Raw genomic sequence first — 20,352 nt, 5'->3', positions numbered from 1 at the left:
GTGCTGAATTGCTGGCCAGTGAATTTTAATATGGTAGAGCCTGGACAATACCTTCCCCAGAGCCCCGTATGCTATAGTTTGTCACGGTCATAAAAAGTCCTTTTATATCTTCCAAGGCATTTTAAAATAACTTTAGTGCTTTTAAAACTTCATATTGTTTATTCTGCTGCTGGTTTTAATGTGATCTTATGTGCTGCAGCTATGATTTCTTTGAGATAATGCAATTATTGGGACATTTAAAAGTTAACAAGCAAAAATAAACATTTTAAAGTAGCCAAAATTTCTACTACTATTTAAACATGAGCACTACATATAGATATTTAGCCAGAAATCCAAATAGCAGAAAAGTTAGTCTGTTACAGCACAGGCAATGAAGAATATTCCTTAAATATTATCAAAAGAGTGTTGGAATTTTGTGGACCACAGTAAATGGACTCTAGCCCAACAGCACCCATGTCACAGGTAGGCAACATGGTGTCTATTGGTGCCAGGCTGCCTTTAAGACCCTTTAAGAGACCAGCAGACCCTGAATTTATAGTAAGTTCCAGAAAGTTCAGGTTCAATTCAGCTTCATTTGATTTTTACTATGGATATGTTAATATTGATTTGTTGTTATGTGTCTTTTTTAGTTATTGTATATTACAGAGTGTACATGTTTATGAAAGGCATTAATATGATGAGTAAACAAGGCTGAAAATGTGGTCCTTTGATCAGACTAATGTATTTGTCCCCCGCCCAGGCTGCTTTCTACTGAGCTCATACTTTATTTCGCTGTACAGTGCTGAATCCCTTGATCCAGATGGGGAGCACCTTACGCTTCTCCACTGATGCCCCATCAGTCTTTTCTATTCATTACAAAGAGATGGAGATCCAGTACTTTAGGACTAAGCTTACTATGTACAAGTTCTACCATTCCTTTAAATGAAGACATGAAGGAAATCTGTGTTCTCTTACGGTCTTTGAAATAATTACTCTTGAACAAAGGAAAATAGCAAAGGAGCAATATTAATGATTTATGGTGTATTATTAAAGGTTTCTGGCATGCAAACTCCAACTTTGAATATTTAGGGAAATGGGAGCTAACAAAACGTACAGCAAAGTCAATAAAAGGTGGAACATTTTCAGAGGCAGCAATGCTAAGATTGGTCTCTGGAAAGTTTAGGACAAATTCACTGGAATTCAGACAATAATGATATCATATCCCATTTTAAAGCAATAATTATAAGGACAGTAATCAGGCATTGTTGAAGAGATAATGCAAAACTGGAACAAAATCAGGTTGCATTGCTTGAGAAATCAATAACTTTGAAAATGTATTTTGAGCAGATACATAAGGTCTATACCATCCAACAAGACCAGGATTTATTACTATTTGGAGGAGAATGTGAAAACAAAGTCATGGTCAGATTTATACGAAAAATACCCAGAATGGAAGTACAGTAAGAGACTTGTATCCCAGCTTTAAACTGGGACTATCAAACTTTATTTCATTGAGGACTGCATCAGGGTTGTATTTCACCTCAGTGGGCTGGGTGGGCATGGCTGGGGTAGTGGTGGCCAGAGTGGGCATGGCCACTCAACATCACTTGTGTCGGGGGCACCTGTGATGGCCCGGGCAGAGCTGGGGGGGGATCAATTGTCTTCAGCTAGGAAAGCGAGACCAGGGAGATTGCCAAGCCCTTGTCCTCCAGAAGAGCCTTGCTGTCCCTTTCAGACCATGTGGAGAACCCCCGGAAGGGGATGCAAGCTGTCCAGAGCCTTAGGCAGCAGAGGGCAAGCACCCAGCCTGGTCCTCAAACTCCCAGGACACCAGGACCCCACAGCCCAGCCCAGCCTCACTTCCCTGAAGGGATGCCTGCCTGCATTTACCTCCTCCTGCTGCTGCTCTTCTCTCTCTCCTTGGCCAGGTTGCTCAAGGTGTGTGCAGGAGGGCAAAGTATGTGGGTCAGAGGGAGGCCAACTCCCTCTTCATACAAGGAGACTAGGTTTTGTAACCAAAACATCCTTGGCGATATGGTAGGAGACCACCAGGAGAGAAGGTGACAAGGGGATGGCAAAAGGGCAGCAGGGCTGCTGGTGGCCAAGTGCTAAGGCAGGACCTTCCTTCCTTCCTTCCTCCCTCCCTCCCTTCCGCATGCAGCCCCTCAAGCTCTGTTTTTTCTGGCAGAGGGCTGCAGGAGGCCATCACGGTCCAAAATGGAGCCTGGGAGGCCCATGTGCGCCCCCCCCCCAGCTCCATTTTCTTTGACAGAAGTACTTCTCTATTTCCAGGGTGGTCCTGTGGGCCAGATCTAAGCATCTCATGGGCCAGATCCAGCCCACAGGCCTTGAGTTTGACATCCCTGTCATAGAACATAAACTGCAGGATAGTAAGCAGAATAACTCTTTTAAATTGATTTTGGAAAAAATCACTGCTAAACACTGGAAAGCAATTCAAAGACATTTGTTCTAAACAGTGATATACAATTTGTGAGTGAAATTGAATTATAATTTTGAAGGGAAGATTTAAAGAGGTTGTACATCACTCCAGTATTAATATTTTTTATTTAATTATTTGAAGTCTTGATTATTTTTATTCTAATTTGTTGATAGCTGTGTAATTTTAAGGTCTATATTGATAAATAAGAAACTATTTTACCAAACTTAAAAAAGAACCAAATCACATACGTTTGAGGGCAGCTGTGCAATTTCTAAATCAACACTTGGAGGTTTCTTCCTTATTAATGTTGTTGAGAAAGAGAGACAGAGGAAGATGACATTGAAATAGAGACTCCTGTGCTGTTACCCAGCAGTGGAAAGGCAAACTCAATCAAGGTATCCTGCTGGGTGGATCTCACAGGGCATTAATTAATTAGGAGGCAATTTTTTGAGGAATGGAAGGATGGAAGGATGGATGGATGGTCAGATTGATGTATGTAGCAAGTTAAAACTGAATTCACATTAGAAATGCTTCAAATAAAGAGATCAATCAAAACTTTTCATACATATGGTAGCATTCTCTCTAACACACACAATTTACAAATTGGGAGCCCTTATGAAAGGAAAGATAATTGGTAACATTTTACCAATATAAATTAGTGTGTCACCTATCTGGAAAGAATAGATCTAAGTCACCCTTGCACTAGTGATATCCAAGTCAGAATCTGCAGCTTTTGCATGAAGACATCATAAGATATTGCTGGGAATTAGAGATTTACGCATATGATACATACATTGCCAAGTTGCAATGGTTAGCAATGTATCTCTGAATATAAATTAGAATGCATTTTTCACTTAGAAGTAATGAATGCTTCAGTTGAATTGATAACCTCAGCATTACAGCTGCATCACTTTACTACCTGCAGTAGAGGTACTTCTGTTTCTGACAGCAGTCAGAATGGTGAGTTGTGAGAGAAAGAGCCTTTTCTGCACATTTCTACAACATAATACCAATTGAAGTTATTAAGCCCCATCATTATCCTCATCCCTTAGGAGCTGCATTTTATGGAACAGCAAGTATTAAGTTGAAATGATATTTTATTATTAATTACTTTTACTGATTGCAATATTTAATGTTTCTATATTTTACCTTATGAGCCATTTTGGACTTTCTATCTTGGAAGATGACATGTTTATGTAAACTAATTTAGCTAATCATGTAGTAAGACAAAAAAGGATGGCATATTTCATGTACCAACAAGGGAGAAATGAAGAACATAATGTAAAAGTTATTGAGAATATTCCTGAAATAGCAGAAATTTGTCCTAAACTTTAGAGTTACTTTATATGTATTGATCAAGAGTTCAGTTTCTGCATTATGGTTACTGTTAGAATTGTCAGCATCAGGATTTCACCAGTTTTAAATGTGTCAAAACATAAACCAGCATTTGATCACTGATGATTAATGGCAAGATCACTTCCCCAAGTGCTTCTATTAAGACCTTTGCTTTCCTATGGTTAGTCTCTGGGCCAAGATTAGGTTGCTATTCTCAAAAGGGGCTTGTCAGAAGAGGTTTTTATGCTTTGACAAACTACTGTTTGAGAAAACGGGATATTTACAACATATCCGTATAGCAGGATAGCTATAATACAAGAATGCACCTACCTGTAGAATTAAACATTAAAAAGGAATAACATTTAGAAGTGATGTAAAATATGAGTTAGAACACCTATTCTTTGTTTAGCTCAGAATTTTTTTACATACTAGAGTTAAATTAGAATGGAAAGGGAAGGGGATCATAGTTCAAATCGTTTTTGTTTTACCTGTTTGGCAGGGTAGTTCAGGGCAGACAATCTGAGGATCTGAAAAAAGAATAAAAAATACTTGATGGACATCATTCAGATCACATTTAGCTTACAACTACAACAGTATGCTATGTATACATATCAACAATTAGGCGGGATATTGAAAATATTAAGTTTTAAACTAGTGCAACCAAGAGAAGCTAATTAATCCTTTTTTCTTGGGCCATTTATGATTCAAAATGATCTTCCATGCAGGGACAATGACATGACAGCCTAGGAACTTTTCCCCCTTTGGCATGAAAGTGAAGCAAAGGGATTAAGAGAATACTCCATCACTAACAACAAACCAATTGAACCTCATTTTCATTATGGATGATAGCCTAATCAAGTGTCAGTGTAGAACTGGTATTCAGACCCACTCTAAAATTGGCAATGACTACATTGATCAATCTTTGAAAACTGTCCTTTAAGACTTTACTAGTGGGTACAAAATATGGTGACTCTGTGCTTTGTGCTGCACAGGCCTTCTTAATTAAACTGCATTAGCAAATGCAGTATTCTTCATAGTGAACTATGAATGCAGTTGGGTATGAACATTATCTTATTAAAACAATGCAATTTTCTCCCACACAAACTATGATTTAAACTTTCAGTCAATATTTGAAAGCGAAAGCCTCAGTGCTGGACCAGAGCAATACCTACTGGCCATTCCTTCCAATTCTGAATATCACTAGACCAGTGATGGCGAACCTTTTTTGGCTTGCGTGCCAAAAGTGGGGGGAGCGCAGGGAGGTTGTGCACGGGCGTGCCACACCCATAATGCAAGGTACGACCCTGAGCACGCATGAACGCATAACCGTGCTCCCCCCATTTTTACATGCTTTTTTCACCCTCCCCAGGATCCAGAGGCTTTATAGGAGTCTGGGGAGGGTGAAAACAGCCCCCCCCGGAGGCCCTCGGGAAGCTTCTGAAGCCTCCGGAGGGCAAACAATGACCCTACAAGCAAACCAGAAGTCCTGGTTTGTCCATAGGGCCGTTTTTAGTCCTCCGGAGCCGTCAGGGACGCCTCCAGAAGGCCCCTGAAGGCTCCAGAGGGCTAAAATCGGCACTACGAGCAAACCGGATGTCTGTTCCTGAACTTCCGGTTTGCCCATAGGGCAGGTTTTTTGCACTCCGGAGGCTTCAGGGAGGCGGTTTTGCCGTTCCCAGGCTCATATAAAGCCTCTGGAGCCTGGGGAGGGTGAAACATGGCCTCAAAAAAAGGCTGAAGTCAGCTGGCCAGCTGACAGGGCAACGCCTTGCATGCCCTGACAAATGGCTCTGTGTGCCACCTGTGGCACGCGTGCCACAGGTTCACCATCCCAGCATTAGACCTTGACAGTTGCTACTTTTTAAAATGGCCATGAACATAATACTTAGCCCAAATGTATGAAAACTACGACATGCCATATTACTTTCTTGCAATTAGCTGTAGCGAAGCTTGCATTGACTGACCTGGACAGAGTTCAATCTCTATTTTGTCAAGGAACTCTTCAGCCACTAAATCAGTGAACACTTTCATTCTTTGGACTCTGTTCTTGTCATTACAAGCAATTGCTTTCAGAGTCTCCGATTCTTCATCTACATTGAACATGTCTCCAATCCCAATGGCATTGACCACAACATTTCCATCACAGAGGGCTTGTAAGTTTGAGTCTTTATCACGAGGGTCATGACGTCCATCAGTCACCACCACAGCAAACACCCGGGCTTTGTCTCTCCGGCTTTCTTTGATGAGTGTTTCATAGGCAAACTGAAGTGCAGAGGGAGTCCAGGTGCCCCCTGCAATCCACTCCAGCTTTTTCATTGCTTCTTTGAAACTAGAGAGTGAGTCAATGCGCTTATCGTTGAGCTGGATGGCTTCAAAGGTTCCCTTATGACTGTATTGTACCACTCCAACACGGGCACCTGCCAGGAAAATAAGCTCAGTCATAATTCCTAGATTTTGATAATCTATTTTCCCTTCATCACAGTGATCTCTAACCCCCACCCTGTTTGAATGCAGATTCACATACGTACTGGGCCAATGATTTGAAATCATTTTTAGAGACCATTAATACAGTTACTGTAAAATAATGCTCAGAAAAAGTATCATTTTTGATCTTTAGGGAAAGGGATGGTTCCCAAGTCAAATAACAATTGACACTGACATAATCTCATATCTCATATGGCGACCACAAAGACATCAGTTGCCATTGATATTGCCCATTAGAACAGACCTAAAAGGACATTTTGGATCTTTTTTGTATTGATGACACCACTGGAGGCTCTTCTATTGTATCATCCTTCCCGTAAAAGCAGCACTAAGTAGAAAACCAACTACTCCAATGAAGCTTCCAATGCACATAGAGGTTGATCAGAAAGGTCTGTGGATATGTTAGAGAAAACTGAGTCCAAATGCAGATTTTTCTATATATCTTTTTTTAAAAATTAGATCAGTGTGGAATATTGGTGGGTCAAGATAGCAAATATTTGTAATAGTGACATGGATCAGATATTGCTTCCTATGTTGCAATTAATTAGTGAGTGAAAAAATGTATGTCATCATACAAGTATCGGAGACCATTGCAGCTATGGAGAATATTCAGCTGTAAAAAGAAATCGTCAGTCACTGACCTGTCTCAGATTTTGGATCTTTGGCAATGGACCCTAGCCTGCTCACCACATTGATAACAAAATTTTTCTCCAAGGAAAAGTTGGTATAGCCGATACTCTCTGAACTGTCTATGACGAAGACAATGTCCAATGGACCACACCGCTTCTCACAATCTATGAAAAAGGAAGACAAAATAGTAAGGAATACCACCATAAAATGAGTCCAGAATTATAACAACAATGCACTGCAAATAACTGAGAAGTATTTTAAAGTATGGAGCCTCCTGAAGCCTATTTGAATACTGCACATGTGAAAAAACCAGAGGCTAAAATTTTGAGTGGTTGCTAAACTAGCTTTCCCCAACCTGGCATTCTCTAAATATATTGGCCTGTTCCCCCTATTCCCCCCAGCCAACATGGCTAATACGAATGGTGAGAGATAGTGATGTGAGGGCACTAGAATACAAAATGCAGAAAGTCAGGCAATACCATAGATTATCCAGGCCATGTATCCCCAGGCAAAGCTGTGCTTCTAAACTGCCCCTTCCAACATAGTCTAAAGCTTGGCATTTGGAAGCTTAAGCTCCTGGTACAGCTAAATGCTGGATCGCATTAATTAAGCAGCTTGGTCAGCCATTGTTAGTTCAGAGTGAATAATGATGTCAGTTCAGATCCCAGAAAAAAAAGTAAAATTACATTCTTTCACTTCCAAATGCATCCAATTCTAAGTTAATGGTCAATAATTTTAAAGGAACCAACAAAACAAATAAATAATATCCTTCTGGGTTATTTCCTACATTAGTCAGACATCCATGGTAACTGTGACTATTTCTGCCTATTTGCAATGAATTTAAAACAAAACTACTGCTTAGAGTCATCTACAGTTCTGCAAATTCTTTTGATGTTAGGACTACTAGTCATACCCTAAACTGTCAAAAATTAGCCTAGCCATCAAATAACTGAAGAACACTATGATATGATGGCAACTTTCCCCTATAAAATGGTATAATTTCTCCCTTTTCAGAGAACCCTTCTGCTCTAAATGAAGATCATGCAAAGACTCCGAACAAACCACAGCAGCCACAGGTCTCTCTGATGTAGGTCATCACATCGCAGTCCTATCAACGACAACAACAGCAACTATTATACATGCAAGAGATACATGGACATCAGCAGATTATTATAAATATTATACTGTAATGTGCATTCCAATGTTCCATTATTGTAACACTATAAGTCCACAAATATCTGCCTATCTTCAACAAAACATGATCAGAGAGTACATGCATTAAGATATATATAAAACAAAATCAGCTTCTGATTATAATTTTTATTATGCCAAATAGTGTGAAGCAGCATTTGCTGTGCTTTTTCATAGCTCACAACAAATTATCACTGATACAAGAAAGGCAGCAAAGTGACCAAAGTGAGCATGCAGTATAAAAAATGTTCTTGACTTACAGTTAGGCCAGGATCTCCAGGAGGACCAGGGTCACCCTAGAAAAGAAGATGACAGTATCCACCTTTCAGAGATTTCAGGATGTAAGAAAAACAATAAATCCACTTGCAATATATTTTAATATTCACTAGCTTTTGGAAATATACGTGTTGCTTTAAATAAGTAGAATTAACGCAGGAGAGCATAGAAAATGCATCATGGCATCATTCAGAGGCTTAAGAATGATTGTGAATGTCACAGTTTGCTGATAAATAACTTAGGAAAAGGTTTATTTTTTTGAACACGAACATGTGGTTTAAGCATAAATCTATTTCTGTGTATATACATAGCAAACAGATAGATTTAAAAGTCTCACTGATTTGATTATTTTTTATACAAAGGCCTGAATGAGAGATAGTAGCAGATATGAGAGTAATGAGATGGTTCTGATTGAGGGACTGAATGTGTTTTGGTAGAGCCAAAAATAGTTGTTGGGAATAAATTAGATATAAATAGGAACAGAGTAATAGAAATATGACAAAATGTCAGAGTGCTTCTGATGCAACTTTGTGTTCAAAGGACAAGGGAATGGGGGAGGGGGGCTCAGCATACAAATTCTTCTCCTTGAAATCCTGAGGTAAGCACTACATTAAAGGGGAAAGGACATCTCTAACTGGTCTGCTTTTTTTACAGCCTACAGAAAATAATGGATGTTACTTGCGGTGCTGGCAGCACCATTACCAACCTCTCTGCAGACATAAAGTAAATGGACTGCTGTCAGAGCTTAGAAAGTGACATACTTTATTCCCATCTTAGGGACAAAGGCACATTACTGGGGGATATCAAGGTAGTCATTTCTTTTGCCTCCTGCTTCTCTTGGTTTGGGATTGCTCAAATGCCTCACCCCAAGGGAAGGGAGCCTTGCAATAATGTCCAACCTGATGCACAACTATAATACCTCGGGTCCAGGTTCACCATCTGATCCTCTGGATCCAGGCGGACCTGGAAGGCCGACACCTCCCTAGAGAGACAGAGGAATGCAGTTAAAGGCAGTGAATGAAGAAGGTTTTACTGAAGAGTACAGAAAATGAATGACAGCTCTTTGGATACAGATTATTGTTTCAAAGAGAGTTTAAAGGGGATTTATAACTCTCTGGGTATATAGTTATTTCTCTCTCTGCCCCTCCCCTCCATTCTCTCTCTCACACATACACATCATTTGCAGTGTTTTTAAAAACCCCTGTAAGATCATTTCAGCCATAAGCAGAAATAGAACCAAGAGGGAAACAGTTCCCAACCAGTACAACATTCAAATTAGGTTTCTAATCTTTAATTCATTAAAGAATTCTGAGAAAATTCAGCAGGCTTCAAATATTATTACCATTGCAGGAAACATATAATACATGGTACCCCAGTAAAATTTGCAACTGTATTTTAACCACAGGCCTGAGAAACCTGGAACCACAAGCTCTCTGGTGTTTAAATCTCCTTGTCATGTGTATGATATACATATTATCTACATACAATACAATAATTATAAATGTATATTCAATTATATATGAGATATAAGGGATGTTCTAATTCTTAAGATTACATGGGCAACAGTATAATTTAAAGCCTATGAGAGAAGCTGTAAGTTTATAAAAGATATGAGTTTACTATTAGCTAAACCCATGATAAGCCAAAGAGCAGTGGAAGAGCACACAGCAAATGCTTTTTAAATCAGAATATTAAATTAGACGTCAAATGGTGAAAGTTATTAAACAGTTTAGAGAATGTAAGATCAAGAGTCTACTTACATCATCACCTGGCCCTCCTTTTTTCCCTTTAAGTCCTTTTGGTCCAAGGTCACCTCTTGCACCCTTTCTCAAAAATGGCACAAAGAAGAGTTTGTTTTGTATTTTCCTCTATAGCTCACTATTTTCTTCTCAACACCTCATTTTCCTCTATTATTCCTTCAGAAAGAGGGTTCTGCCTGATTCAGTTAAGGGCTTAAGCTAAATGGAAATAAAACGAAGTTTGTGAGAAGAACATCTCAGCAGGAGGTGATTTCTGAAAGGTGAAGTCCACACCTCTTAAAGTTGCTGGGCAGAGAAATACTGGTATTAATCTTGTGGCTTGATTTGCTAGTGGCAACTCAAGAGACGCCAGAGCAATTCCACTATGGACGCTACCTATACCTTCCTCCTGCCAGTTCTCATAGCTGCTTCTGGGATCAGTTCCTCAACAAATGAAGGAAAATAACATGACATCACCTAATGTCCAATTTATTAGCAAAAGCAAGTACATAAGTATACAATACCTCTGGGCCTGGCTGTCCCTTTTCACCTTTGTCACCCTAGAAAGAGAAAAGTGTCCCAGTTTTCATTTTGTCTTGCCATAGATTTGTTCAAATATAAGAAAGTATAACATAAAATTTCATATGGTGATCAATAAATTAAATCATTAGATTAGTTGTTAGATTGGGTAGTGAGAAGGCAGACACTGGCTTAACGCAACAACAGCTCTTTATTTTAATGCAACAAGTCTGTACAATCCAGCAACTTCATGGTTTGACAGCAGCCCTTTTATAGGGAGCTGTCAGACCTCTTAACCAATAGGATTCAATCTCTGTTCCCGCCTGAACAGAGGACCTGTTTGGAAACTATAGCAGACAGAGAACTTAATCTGTATGATGTATGGCGAGAAAGATGTCCAGAGGGAAAGCAATATACCTTCTACTCGAATAGACACGAATCCTGGTCAAGGATAGATATGGTCTGGCTGCCGATGGAGTTAATTTCAGAAGTGAAGGAGATAGATATAGAACCCAATCTATGGGCTGACCACAATCCCATGAGGATTATTTGGAAAAAACAAAAGGCAGTTATCGTTGGTTACTCAATAGATCAATTCTAAAAGATCAGGAATATATTAAAAGAGTTAACCAAGAATTAAGATTTTTCTTCAAAGAAAACGAGCCAGGAGATACATCCATACAAAACTTATGGGATACAACTAAGGCATTTATAAGAGGGGTCACAGCCCTTTTATAGGGAGCTGTCAGACCTCTTAACAAATAGGATTCAATCTCTGTTCCCGCCTGAACAGAGGACATGTTTGGAAACTATAGCAGACAGAGTTAATATCTAACATTAGTTAACAGACAAACATAATTTTTAGAGGGCCAAAGGAATCAAGCAATTTCCCTTGGTTTCAATGGAGAATGAGAGTAGTAAAATATCTGATGAACAATATTCCAAAAAACTGAATCCATCACAACATATTAAATCATAGTTAATAATAATTGAATAAGACACAGTTTGCTTGGTTCACATAACATACAATGTACCTATTATGGCTAAATATGGTCTGTCAATGTTTTCTCTGTCAATGGACATTGAATTGAATGTATATGGGTTAAACATTCAAAAAATATATTCTTCACCTCACAATAAAAGTTTAAAGTATACTGTATGCTAGTTGTATATAAAACATTTTCTTAATTGTTCTTTCATTTAAGTATTAATTTTTTTGCATTTTTTAGAATGGATCTGCATTTAAAATAATCTGTTGCAAAGATAATTCCTTCATCTACTTGTAAAGGAAAATCATTGTAAAACTGCTTAGTTAGAAAATTATTTTCTGTTGTATGTTTTTAATCAATGCTTTGCTATATTTTTCACCTCATTTCTTTCACTTATCCATGACGTGAGCAAAAGAGATGGGAAAAGGAGATTAATTTCTTTAGAAAATATTGGAAGGCAGCGGGGAAGGGGTGGCTCTGTTTATTTTAGTAAATGTTAAAAGGAGGATAAGGGCTCTCTTGTGTTTTTATCTTTCACAATAAGTATGCTCACAAGGATATTGTTTTTACAGCTTTTAATTTGGCAGTATTTTCTGAAACAGTCAGAAAACCATGCATTTGCATGTTTGCAGGAACATTCTAAGAAGTTCAAAAGAGGAGGATGTAAATGTAAATGACTCTGCCTTTCCAAAGAGAGAGATTTTTGGTTTCTAAATCAGCCAGGAAATTGCTGTTCTTGGAAGGATTAAAAATATAAGTAGGTGAATAAAAGACAGAGAAGAGACTTTCTCATGGATTGTTCCACAAATGAACTTTTCTAATAGTGCTTCTGCTTTGTTCTGGGAAGCTCTTTATGTTAAGAATTAATATAAATATACCACACCATAAAAACATACCCGGGATCCCCTGGGACCAGGTGCACTTAATCCAGGTCTTCCCCTATCACCCTACGATTAAAACAAGAAAATAAAGATACAATTCAAACATTTCATATAAAAGATTCCAGAAGTTTGCTTCTTACTAATCTGAATGACAATTGAGCTTAGCTCTTATTATTTATATATTACAATTATTTGTATACCACCAACTTTAATGACTCTGGACAGCTTACATAGATTTAATTATATTGCAACATCCATAAAATCACCAATTCCATAAAATTTACCCCAAGCTTTCTTTTATAATCTTAAAGAAAGTTAGTACCAAATGTTTTATACATGGTATACAATGCCATCAATAATTTCCACGATAAAGAAAACATACTATAATAGACAATTGAAATGCCTGGAAACAGAAGAAAAAATTACCAAAAGTGGTAGACACATTTAAAAAAAATCAAAAGTACTGGAAAGATATGCATGGTACAATGCAGAAAACTTAATTCAAAATGAAATCACAACCTTCTTACTAGGTATAATCTCAAAAAAAACTCAATAAGAAATATAAAATCTAACCAACTTTATGTTTATCAACAATAATATTTTAGAAATCATAGTTAATGTTGATTTAAACTTTTTTAAAACTGAAAAGTATGTTCATGACCGCCATTAAAAAATAATTGACTGACCTTTGTCTGTGTGTGTGTGCGTGTGCGTGCGTGCGCGTGCGTGCCTGCGCATGCTCTGGACAAGTCTCTGCAGGTTTCTTGGCAAGGTTTTTGAGAAGTGGTTTGCTATTGCCATTGCCTCTTTCTTCCTAGGCTTCTCATTCCGAAGGCTAGGAGAGAGTGACTACCCCAAAGCTCTCAGATGACTTCATGCCTAAGACAGGACTGGAATTCACAGTCTCTTGTTTCTATCCTCAATCATTATACCAAACTGACTTTCCTTTTTAAGTTTAATATGCCTTTAATGAGCAAACAGTATAGAAGAACCCAATTCAGTTGGCAAGAAACACCGACTGAAAGGTAATGAACAATTTATTAAAAATGCTATGAATCTGAATTTTCAAGAAAGACATGGTGAATGACAAAAACATCCCCTCTGTCTTGAACATAGTCTTAAAACAAGGCTGTCTTAGCTGATTAAATCAAGTTAATATTACAAAACAAACCAGAGCAAACCTGTTCCTGGTAGCTACAGGCCTTACCTTGGGTCCTTTAGGCCCCATGTCACCCATTTCACCCTCTCTCCCAGGACCTCCAGGTGAGCCCTGCAAACAGGAAGTGGGGAGAAAACAAAGAGATGGAATATAGAAATGAATGATCAGGTGTAGCATTTAGAATGCCATGATCAACATCCTTTTTTCCACTTACAAAGGGTTCTCTATATTACCTTTTTTCAACTATAGTCAGTCATGTTTTTCCTTCCATCTTGTCTCTGCCAATCCATGACAGGCAACAGAATTGAGATGCAGTCACTCTAGATTTTCAGGCACTGCTTCTTTGTCCATTTAGAGACCATAGTTTAGTATAGTGTAGTGTTAAATTTTATGCTAAACTCCCTGGCTAAATTATTGATCTTTTCTGATTGTTTCAATCCCTTGCTATCTGCAGCACTTTTTCTAGTAAAGACTGCATTACTTATAATATTATGTAATAATTAAAATTATAATCAAATTATACTCAAATCCCAAGCGAGAGAGAAAAATACACATTAATAAAAATTCAAAAAACACTTTTCCCAAAGTTGAAATGCAGGTACAACACATCATTTGAAGTGCTATTAGTGTTTATTCTCTTAGGCTACTATGGACAATTCTAATAAATAACAAAAGAAGAGTAATAGATTTTGGATCCTCCCAGAGATGTTGTGAACAGGGAAAATAGGGAAAACTGGACAAGTGAAATCTATAGCAAGAAACAAAGAATAAGGCTTTTAATCTTGACTGAAATAATTTGCATGGGAAAGAAAATGTATTTTTTAATATTTGCTGCTTGTTGGAAAGCAACAACACAAGGAGTAAGTTAATAGCTGTATCCTGTAAATATGCTTAGATAAACTTACAGGGTTGCCTTTTTCTCCCACGGAACCTGGTGAACCACGCTGGCCTGGTGATCCTTGATCTCCCTATGAAACAAAATGTGAGATGAACAGTCAGAGCTATCCCTCACATCAGATACCACTTCAGATAGACATATAGACTGGGTGAAACCAGGCTTAATAGCAGTAACTGTGAGAGGGATCTTGGAGTTTTGGTGGACAGTCAATGCAAAGTCAATGCAATCCTAAATTGCATTAACAGAGGGATACAATCAAGATCAAGTAAGGTTTAGTGCCACTCTATAAAGCCTTAGTAAAACCATACCTAGAATACTGGATCCAGTTTTGGTCACCACACTATAAAAATATGTTGAGACTCTAGAAAGAGTGCAAAGGAACCAAGCAACCGGTAGTGGAAATCACGGGTGGGCCTGCCCACCTGCCCTGGCTCCATGCCGTCCTATTTAGGCATGTTTTTGAGGCCGGGCACAGGTGTGGAAGGCATGTGTGCGAGCAAAGCACATGCAATGGAAGGCCAGATACATACTTGGAAGGGGGGCTTGAGCTGGCGAAGGGGGTGGACATGCGGCGAATTGGTGATAACAAAATGTGAAACCCATCACTGGTTATAACATGTGAAAATGAGCCTATTTATTTATTATATATAGGCAGTCCTTACAACCACAGTCCTTACAACCACAATGAAGCCCCAAATTTTTGTTACTAAGCAAATGAATTGTGCTCCATTTTACAACCTTTTTTGCCACAGTGAATGTGAAGCGAATCACTGCAATTAAGTGAAACGTAAGTGAATTGTTAAGTGAATCTGGCTTCTCCGTTGACTTTGAATGTTGGAAACCAGTTGGGAAGGTTGCAAATTGTGATCTCAGGAACCAGGGTCAGTGCAACTGTCATAAATACATGCCAGGTGTCAAGTGCTCGAATTTTGATCACATGACCATGGGGATGCTATAATGGTCATAAGTTGAAGACTGATCATAATTTACTTTTTTCAGTACCGCTGTAACTTTGAATGGTCACTAAATTTCATTGCAACAACAAATTAGGAAGAACAATTTCTATTAGATAACTTTGCAGTCTTTAGACTATATTTCCTTAAATACACACTATGAAAGATGTGTTAACAATTATCAAAGACTATCAGGATTCTTTATTTTAAGGTTCCTTAATCATATGGAATGTATACCTCACAATGAAGTATATTGTTTCATTAAACTGTGTTAAAAGATAGTTTCTTTTAAAGTTAACTCTTAAACTGTAAGCTACTTAAGAGCCTCAAAATTGAAATATTAAACATTAATATTAACCCAGTTGGAAAGGAGACCCAGTGTCAGAAAGTTGTGTGAACAAGGAGCAAAACGTTCGGGGTGAAAGTGAAGAATCCATAGAGGACAATTTTTAGAACACAAAAGTTATCCAGACAATTAAAAATTAAAAGTTAACCATAAAATTTTAGAGGACAAAAATTATCCAGAGAAAGCTCCAGATTTTTGTTTCCCATCAACTCTATTAAATAGTATAATTAATAGTGGATATCTTTATTTTCTTCTGTCAGGAATTGAGCATCAAAGTTTTTTAAAATTTAACATAATAAAGTGCCATTTTGCCAGGATATTTTAGCAGTCTCGCACATTCTAGTAGTATATGTAAACCAATAATATGTAAATATCTATAATAACAGGGAAACCTTTTTCAATCTACTTTTAAAGTAGTGACTAGAGAAGTCTAAATGGGGTGCGGAGTGACATTGACTGATATTCTATCATACATTTCTTCCTTTCTCTCCAACTTCTCCTGGTAGACCCCTTTGTCCCTCAGAACCAGGATCTCCCTATGAATAAAGAAATAATTCATATTAGTTATTGTTTTCAACTCTATTGTAGCTTACTATGTATAATAACTGGATGTATGAAAGAAAACTCCAGAAAGACATCCATCCATCCATAAATTTAATATTTAAACCTTGATGTAAGGTAAACATTGGGGACCTGGATTAATATTTCACTACTTTCTTATTGATCTCTAAATCTGTTTATTGCCCTATTTATTGCAACAGGTAATCATAACTAAAAATAGCAATAGCAATAGCACTTAAACATATACCATTTCACAATGCTTTACAGCCTTCTCTAAGTGGTTTACAGAATCTGCATATTGCCCCCAACAATCTTGGTCCTTATTTCACCAACCTCGGAAGGATGGAAGGCTGAGTCAACTTTGAGTCAGTCAGAGTAGAGTCAGCCTCTACTTTGTTTGCTTGCTATCGGCTGCCATAGAAATGGGGAGGGTGGGGGCTTGTGGTATTTGGGGAGGGGAATTGCTGGTACTGGAGGAGTTATCATGAAGGAAGTTTTGTTCTCACTATCTTCTGTGCATGCTGATGGCTCGTGTTTGGGCTTGGTCAAGGTCAACCGTCTCTGCATACCAACTGAATGATGCCTTTTGAAGATGCACCCCACATGACCCCTCTGGGAGTTGCAGATTGGATATTGGGTTGGGGCAATTGGGGGGGAGGGGCCTGGGTAAATGTTTGATATGTTCACGTTCGTGCCTTTTTGACTCAGATCTCTTGCTTTTCTTTCGCTGCTTTCATTTCATATCCAGTAAAAGTACTTTTATCTCTACTCAAATGGAGTTGGGGGTTTTCTTTCTTTGGTTATTGAAGGCGGCACACCTGACACAAACTGCCAAACTGCTGGCAGCCGGCAGTCAGCAGAAGTAGCTTGTAGTACTGTTTTCTAACCACTGTACCACCATGGCTCTTAAAAATAAAGACAAAAGCCTAAAAAGGGCTTACAGTCATTTGAGTCAATGGATGTCCTTAAATCTTTCAGAAGATATAATGGGACTTGTGAAACACAGTGGGCATGGCCAAGTATAAAATGCTAATTTGCCAGAAGGAAAGAGATGCTACCTCTTTCTCCTGTCTCCCATTGGATTCTTCTTATCTATCCTTTTCTTATTTTGTGGACCAGCTGCCACCATGCTCCATTTTTATTTTCAAAGAATGCTCATGGAACTCAGATAATTTTGGAGGCTGGAACTTTGCTTTGCAGTATGTCACTTTCCCAATATTATTTTGTTAAACTTTAAAAGTCAAATCAAGCAGGCAGCTGCCAAGAAATACACTGGTGAACTGACTGAAGTCTATCAGCACCATGTTAAGAATTCCAGCTAAGAAATACAATTCACCAATGTGCCCTGGAAAATTAATAAAGGCAAAATATCATAAGTAACAGCTCCCTTTATCTTCCTAGAATCACAGTTGGGAGACCCAGCAAGGACTGGGAATCAAACAAGTCTCTTTAGGAAGCAAGGAAAAACTTTTCTCAGACAACCTTTGGTTCTTTTTTTATAGCTTATTCATTTCAACTAGAAATCTACATGTATCATTCCCTTTCCCAAGAGATTTTTTTAAGCACTAGCATTGAAAAGGTTTATATCAGTTGTTTTGGATACTTGTTGAACTTACTTTTTCCCCCTTGGATCCTTGGTTTCCAGGTGTTCCTATGTCTCCAGGATCACCACGACGACCCTAAGCAAAACAGAGTAAAATTATTTTTAAAAAATTATTTAAAAAATAAAATTATTTTTAAAAAATAAAAATTCAAATGTGGATTACTTCACTGAAATGCTAAACAGCTGCACAAAGAGTACCTATTCCATTTTAAGACATGAAGATACTACCAGGAAAGGAAAGACAAATAAAAGAATTTGCTTATTAATGAATTAGAGCAAAATTCAGACCAATGAAACCTTTCAAATTTAAATTTTCTGCACTTAATATATAACTTTTGGTGGATTAGTTCTCAAAGAGGAAGAAGACAATGTATTTATTTTAAAATTAAAACAATTAAAAATTAAAACAATTCCTATTTGTTTTTTCTGTGCATTTCATCCACTAATATGTGCCAAGAGGAGACATTTTATTAAAATTTAAATATTAAGGCAGAAAACTAAAGATCAGACACTATAGTACATTTTTACATGATTACATTTGAATGTCATAAAAAGAAAGAAATTGGAAGCTCCAAATTTTCTATGATTGATACCATAAATTGTTTCACAAGGTATTATATAAAGAAAATCGACCCCAAAGTCTGGCACCAGCATCTGAGTGTCTTTTAAGACTGCCTCTGAAAAGCATTAAAAAAAAGCAAAGCTAGAAAGCATCAATGGTCTTACAGCTTCTCCTTTTGGTCCCCCAAGTCCTTTGGCGCCTGGACTTCCCTTGGGACCGGGAAGACCAGGTTCTCCTTTGTATCCTTTTGGTCCCTTTGAAAATAAAAGAAAAACAATAGAAACAAAACATGTTAGAAAAGGCTTTTGGACAACAAAAGGTAGTGCTCCAGAGGATTATCTGATTTGATCACACTGATCCACACTTCCAAATGTTAGGTTTTTGCAAAATTGTTTCCTGTCTCTTGTAATACAGATCATTAATTAATCTTCATCTGGATGGAAGGACAACATTTTAAGGGGTCTATCTAGATTTCTTTAACCAGTTGTTTATTTTTCTTTTTAGTTCTGCTAAATGCAGCTCTGAAAATAGTGGGTTAGAAGAAAGTCTCTCCAAGAAAAGCATTGCTGGAAAATGCTTACCTTCAGACCATCTGCCTACAGATAGTTTCAAAATTTGTACTGGGGGTAGTGCAAATGTTGCAGTTTGGAAGCACATATTCTCTTAGGTACTTCATTTCAATCATACTTCCAATAAGTAGTTGTCCCCAAATACAAATATAAATGAATGTTCCGCTTAACATTTGGGGGTTTAATAGAGGAGTTTAGTTTAGGTTTCGTTCAGTCTAACCAAGGCTCCTATTTTCCTAACTTTTTACAGTTGCTATAAAAGGAGCATATATATATATGCTGGTTTTGTTGTATTCGGGTCTTTTCCCGTGTAAGGTTGAGATTGTCTTTGCAACGTTTCGGCAGGATCACACCTGCCATCTTCAAGCTGTGGGCTTAAAATGGGAACGGAGCTGCCGTCTTTCTGTAAGTCTTGGTGGGAGGGGATGGGGTGGTGGCTTTGTTTCAGTAAGTGGAATGATTGGTTGTGTGGTTGTATCATGATTGGTAGATTGGTGCTGATTGGTGCAGGTTGTGTGTGCATTGTTGTTTTGTATTTTAACGGCTTGGGTGGTGGGTGGTGTTCGTTTGTTGGCTAGGGCTGGTTTCCAGATGTTTGGTAGGCGGGAGGTATCATCACGTTTGTTCATGCTGTGGGGGTGTTTCTCTATTTCGATGGCTTCCATGATTATTCTCTTGTGGAGGTGTTCTGTTTTGGAGATTAACCTGGCTCCTTCAAAGTTGATTTCGTGTCCTGTAGCTTTAAGGTGCTGGAAAAGGGAAGAAGTTTTTTCTTTTTTTCTTACTGCATTTTTGTGTTCTGTGATGCGTGCATTTATTCTCCTGTTTGTTTGTCCTATGTATATTGCTGGGCAGATTTTGCATGGTATTTCGTAGACTCCTTGGTTTTCTAGCTGGATTTTGTCTTTGGGGTTTCTTAAGATGTTGGCTATTTTTTGGTCAGTGGTGAAGGCTGTCCTGATATTGTGCTTGTGGAGAATTTTGCTGATTTTATCTGTGGTGCCTTTGATGTAAGGGAGGAGGGCGATGCCATTTTCCTGTTCTGTATCTTGGTTTTTTTGGGGAGTCTCCTTTTGGATTAGGTTGGTGATTGTTTTTCTTTGGAATCCATTGGAGATTAATACATTTGTGAGTTTGTGTAATTCAGTTTTCAGGTGGTCTTTGTCGGCTAGGCGTTTGGTTCTGGAGATGAGGGTCTTGGCTACAGAGTTGATCTGTGCAGGGTGGTGATGGGATTG

The 20,352-nt window shown here is 38.1% G+C and overlaps 1 protein-coding gene across 3 annotated transcripts in view; it reads right to left on the bottom strand.

Moving 5' to 3' along the window:
• Window positions 1-20,352, bottom strand: part of COL6A2 (collagen type VI alpha 2 chain) — a 64,458-nt gene that overhangs the window by 7,916 nt on the left and 36,190 nt on the right. For all 3 annotated transcript variants that reach the window (XM_081944012.1, XM_081944010.1, XM_081944011.1), the window contains exons 14-27: window positions 18,710-18,799; window positions 17,997-18,059; window positions 16,293-16,355; window positions 14,528-14,590; window positions 13,671-13,733; window positions 12,479-12,529; window positions 10,599-10,634; window positions 10,096-10,158; window positions 9,255-9,317; window positions 8,320-8,355; window positions 7,931-7,976; window positions 6,880-7,032; window positions 5,719-6,171; window positions 4,243-4,281 (exon numbers count right to left, since the gene is read on the bottom strand). In XM_081944012.1, coding sequence (XP_081800138.1) covers window positions 4,243-4,281; window positions 5,719-6,171; window positions 6,880-7,032; window positions 7,931-7,976; window positions 8,320-8,355; window positions 9,255-9,317; window positions 10,096-10,158; window positions 10,599-10,634; window positions 12,479-12,529; window positions 13,671-13,733; window positions 14,528-14,590; window positions 16,293-16,355; window positions 17,997-18,059; window positions 18,710-18,799 — 1,282 coding nt within the window. The remainder of the gene's footprint in view (window positions 1-4,242; window positions 4,282-5,718; window positions 6,172-6,879; window positions 7,033-7,930; window positions 7,977-8,319; window positions 8,356-9,254; window positions 9,318-10,095; window positions 10,159-10,598; window positions 10,635-12,478; window positions 12,530-13,670; window positions 13,734-14,527; window positions 14,591-16,292; window positions 16,356-17,996; window positions 18,060-18,709; window positions 18,800-20,352) is intronic.

Source organism: Natrix helvetica (genome assembly GCF_964273705.1).
Source record: "Natrix helvetica genome assembly, chromosome: 2".
NCBI classification, from domain to species: domain Eukaryota; kingdom Metazoa; phylum Chordata; class Lepidosauria; order Squamata; family Natricidae; genus Natrix; species Natrix helvetica.
Note: the sequence above shows the minus strand (reverse complement) of the source record. Positions and strands in the feature narration are given on the sequence as shown.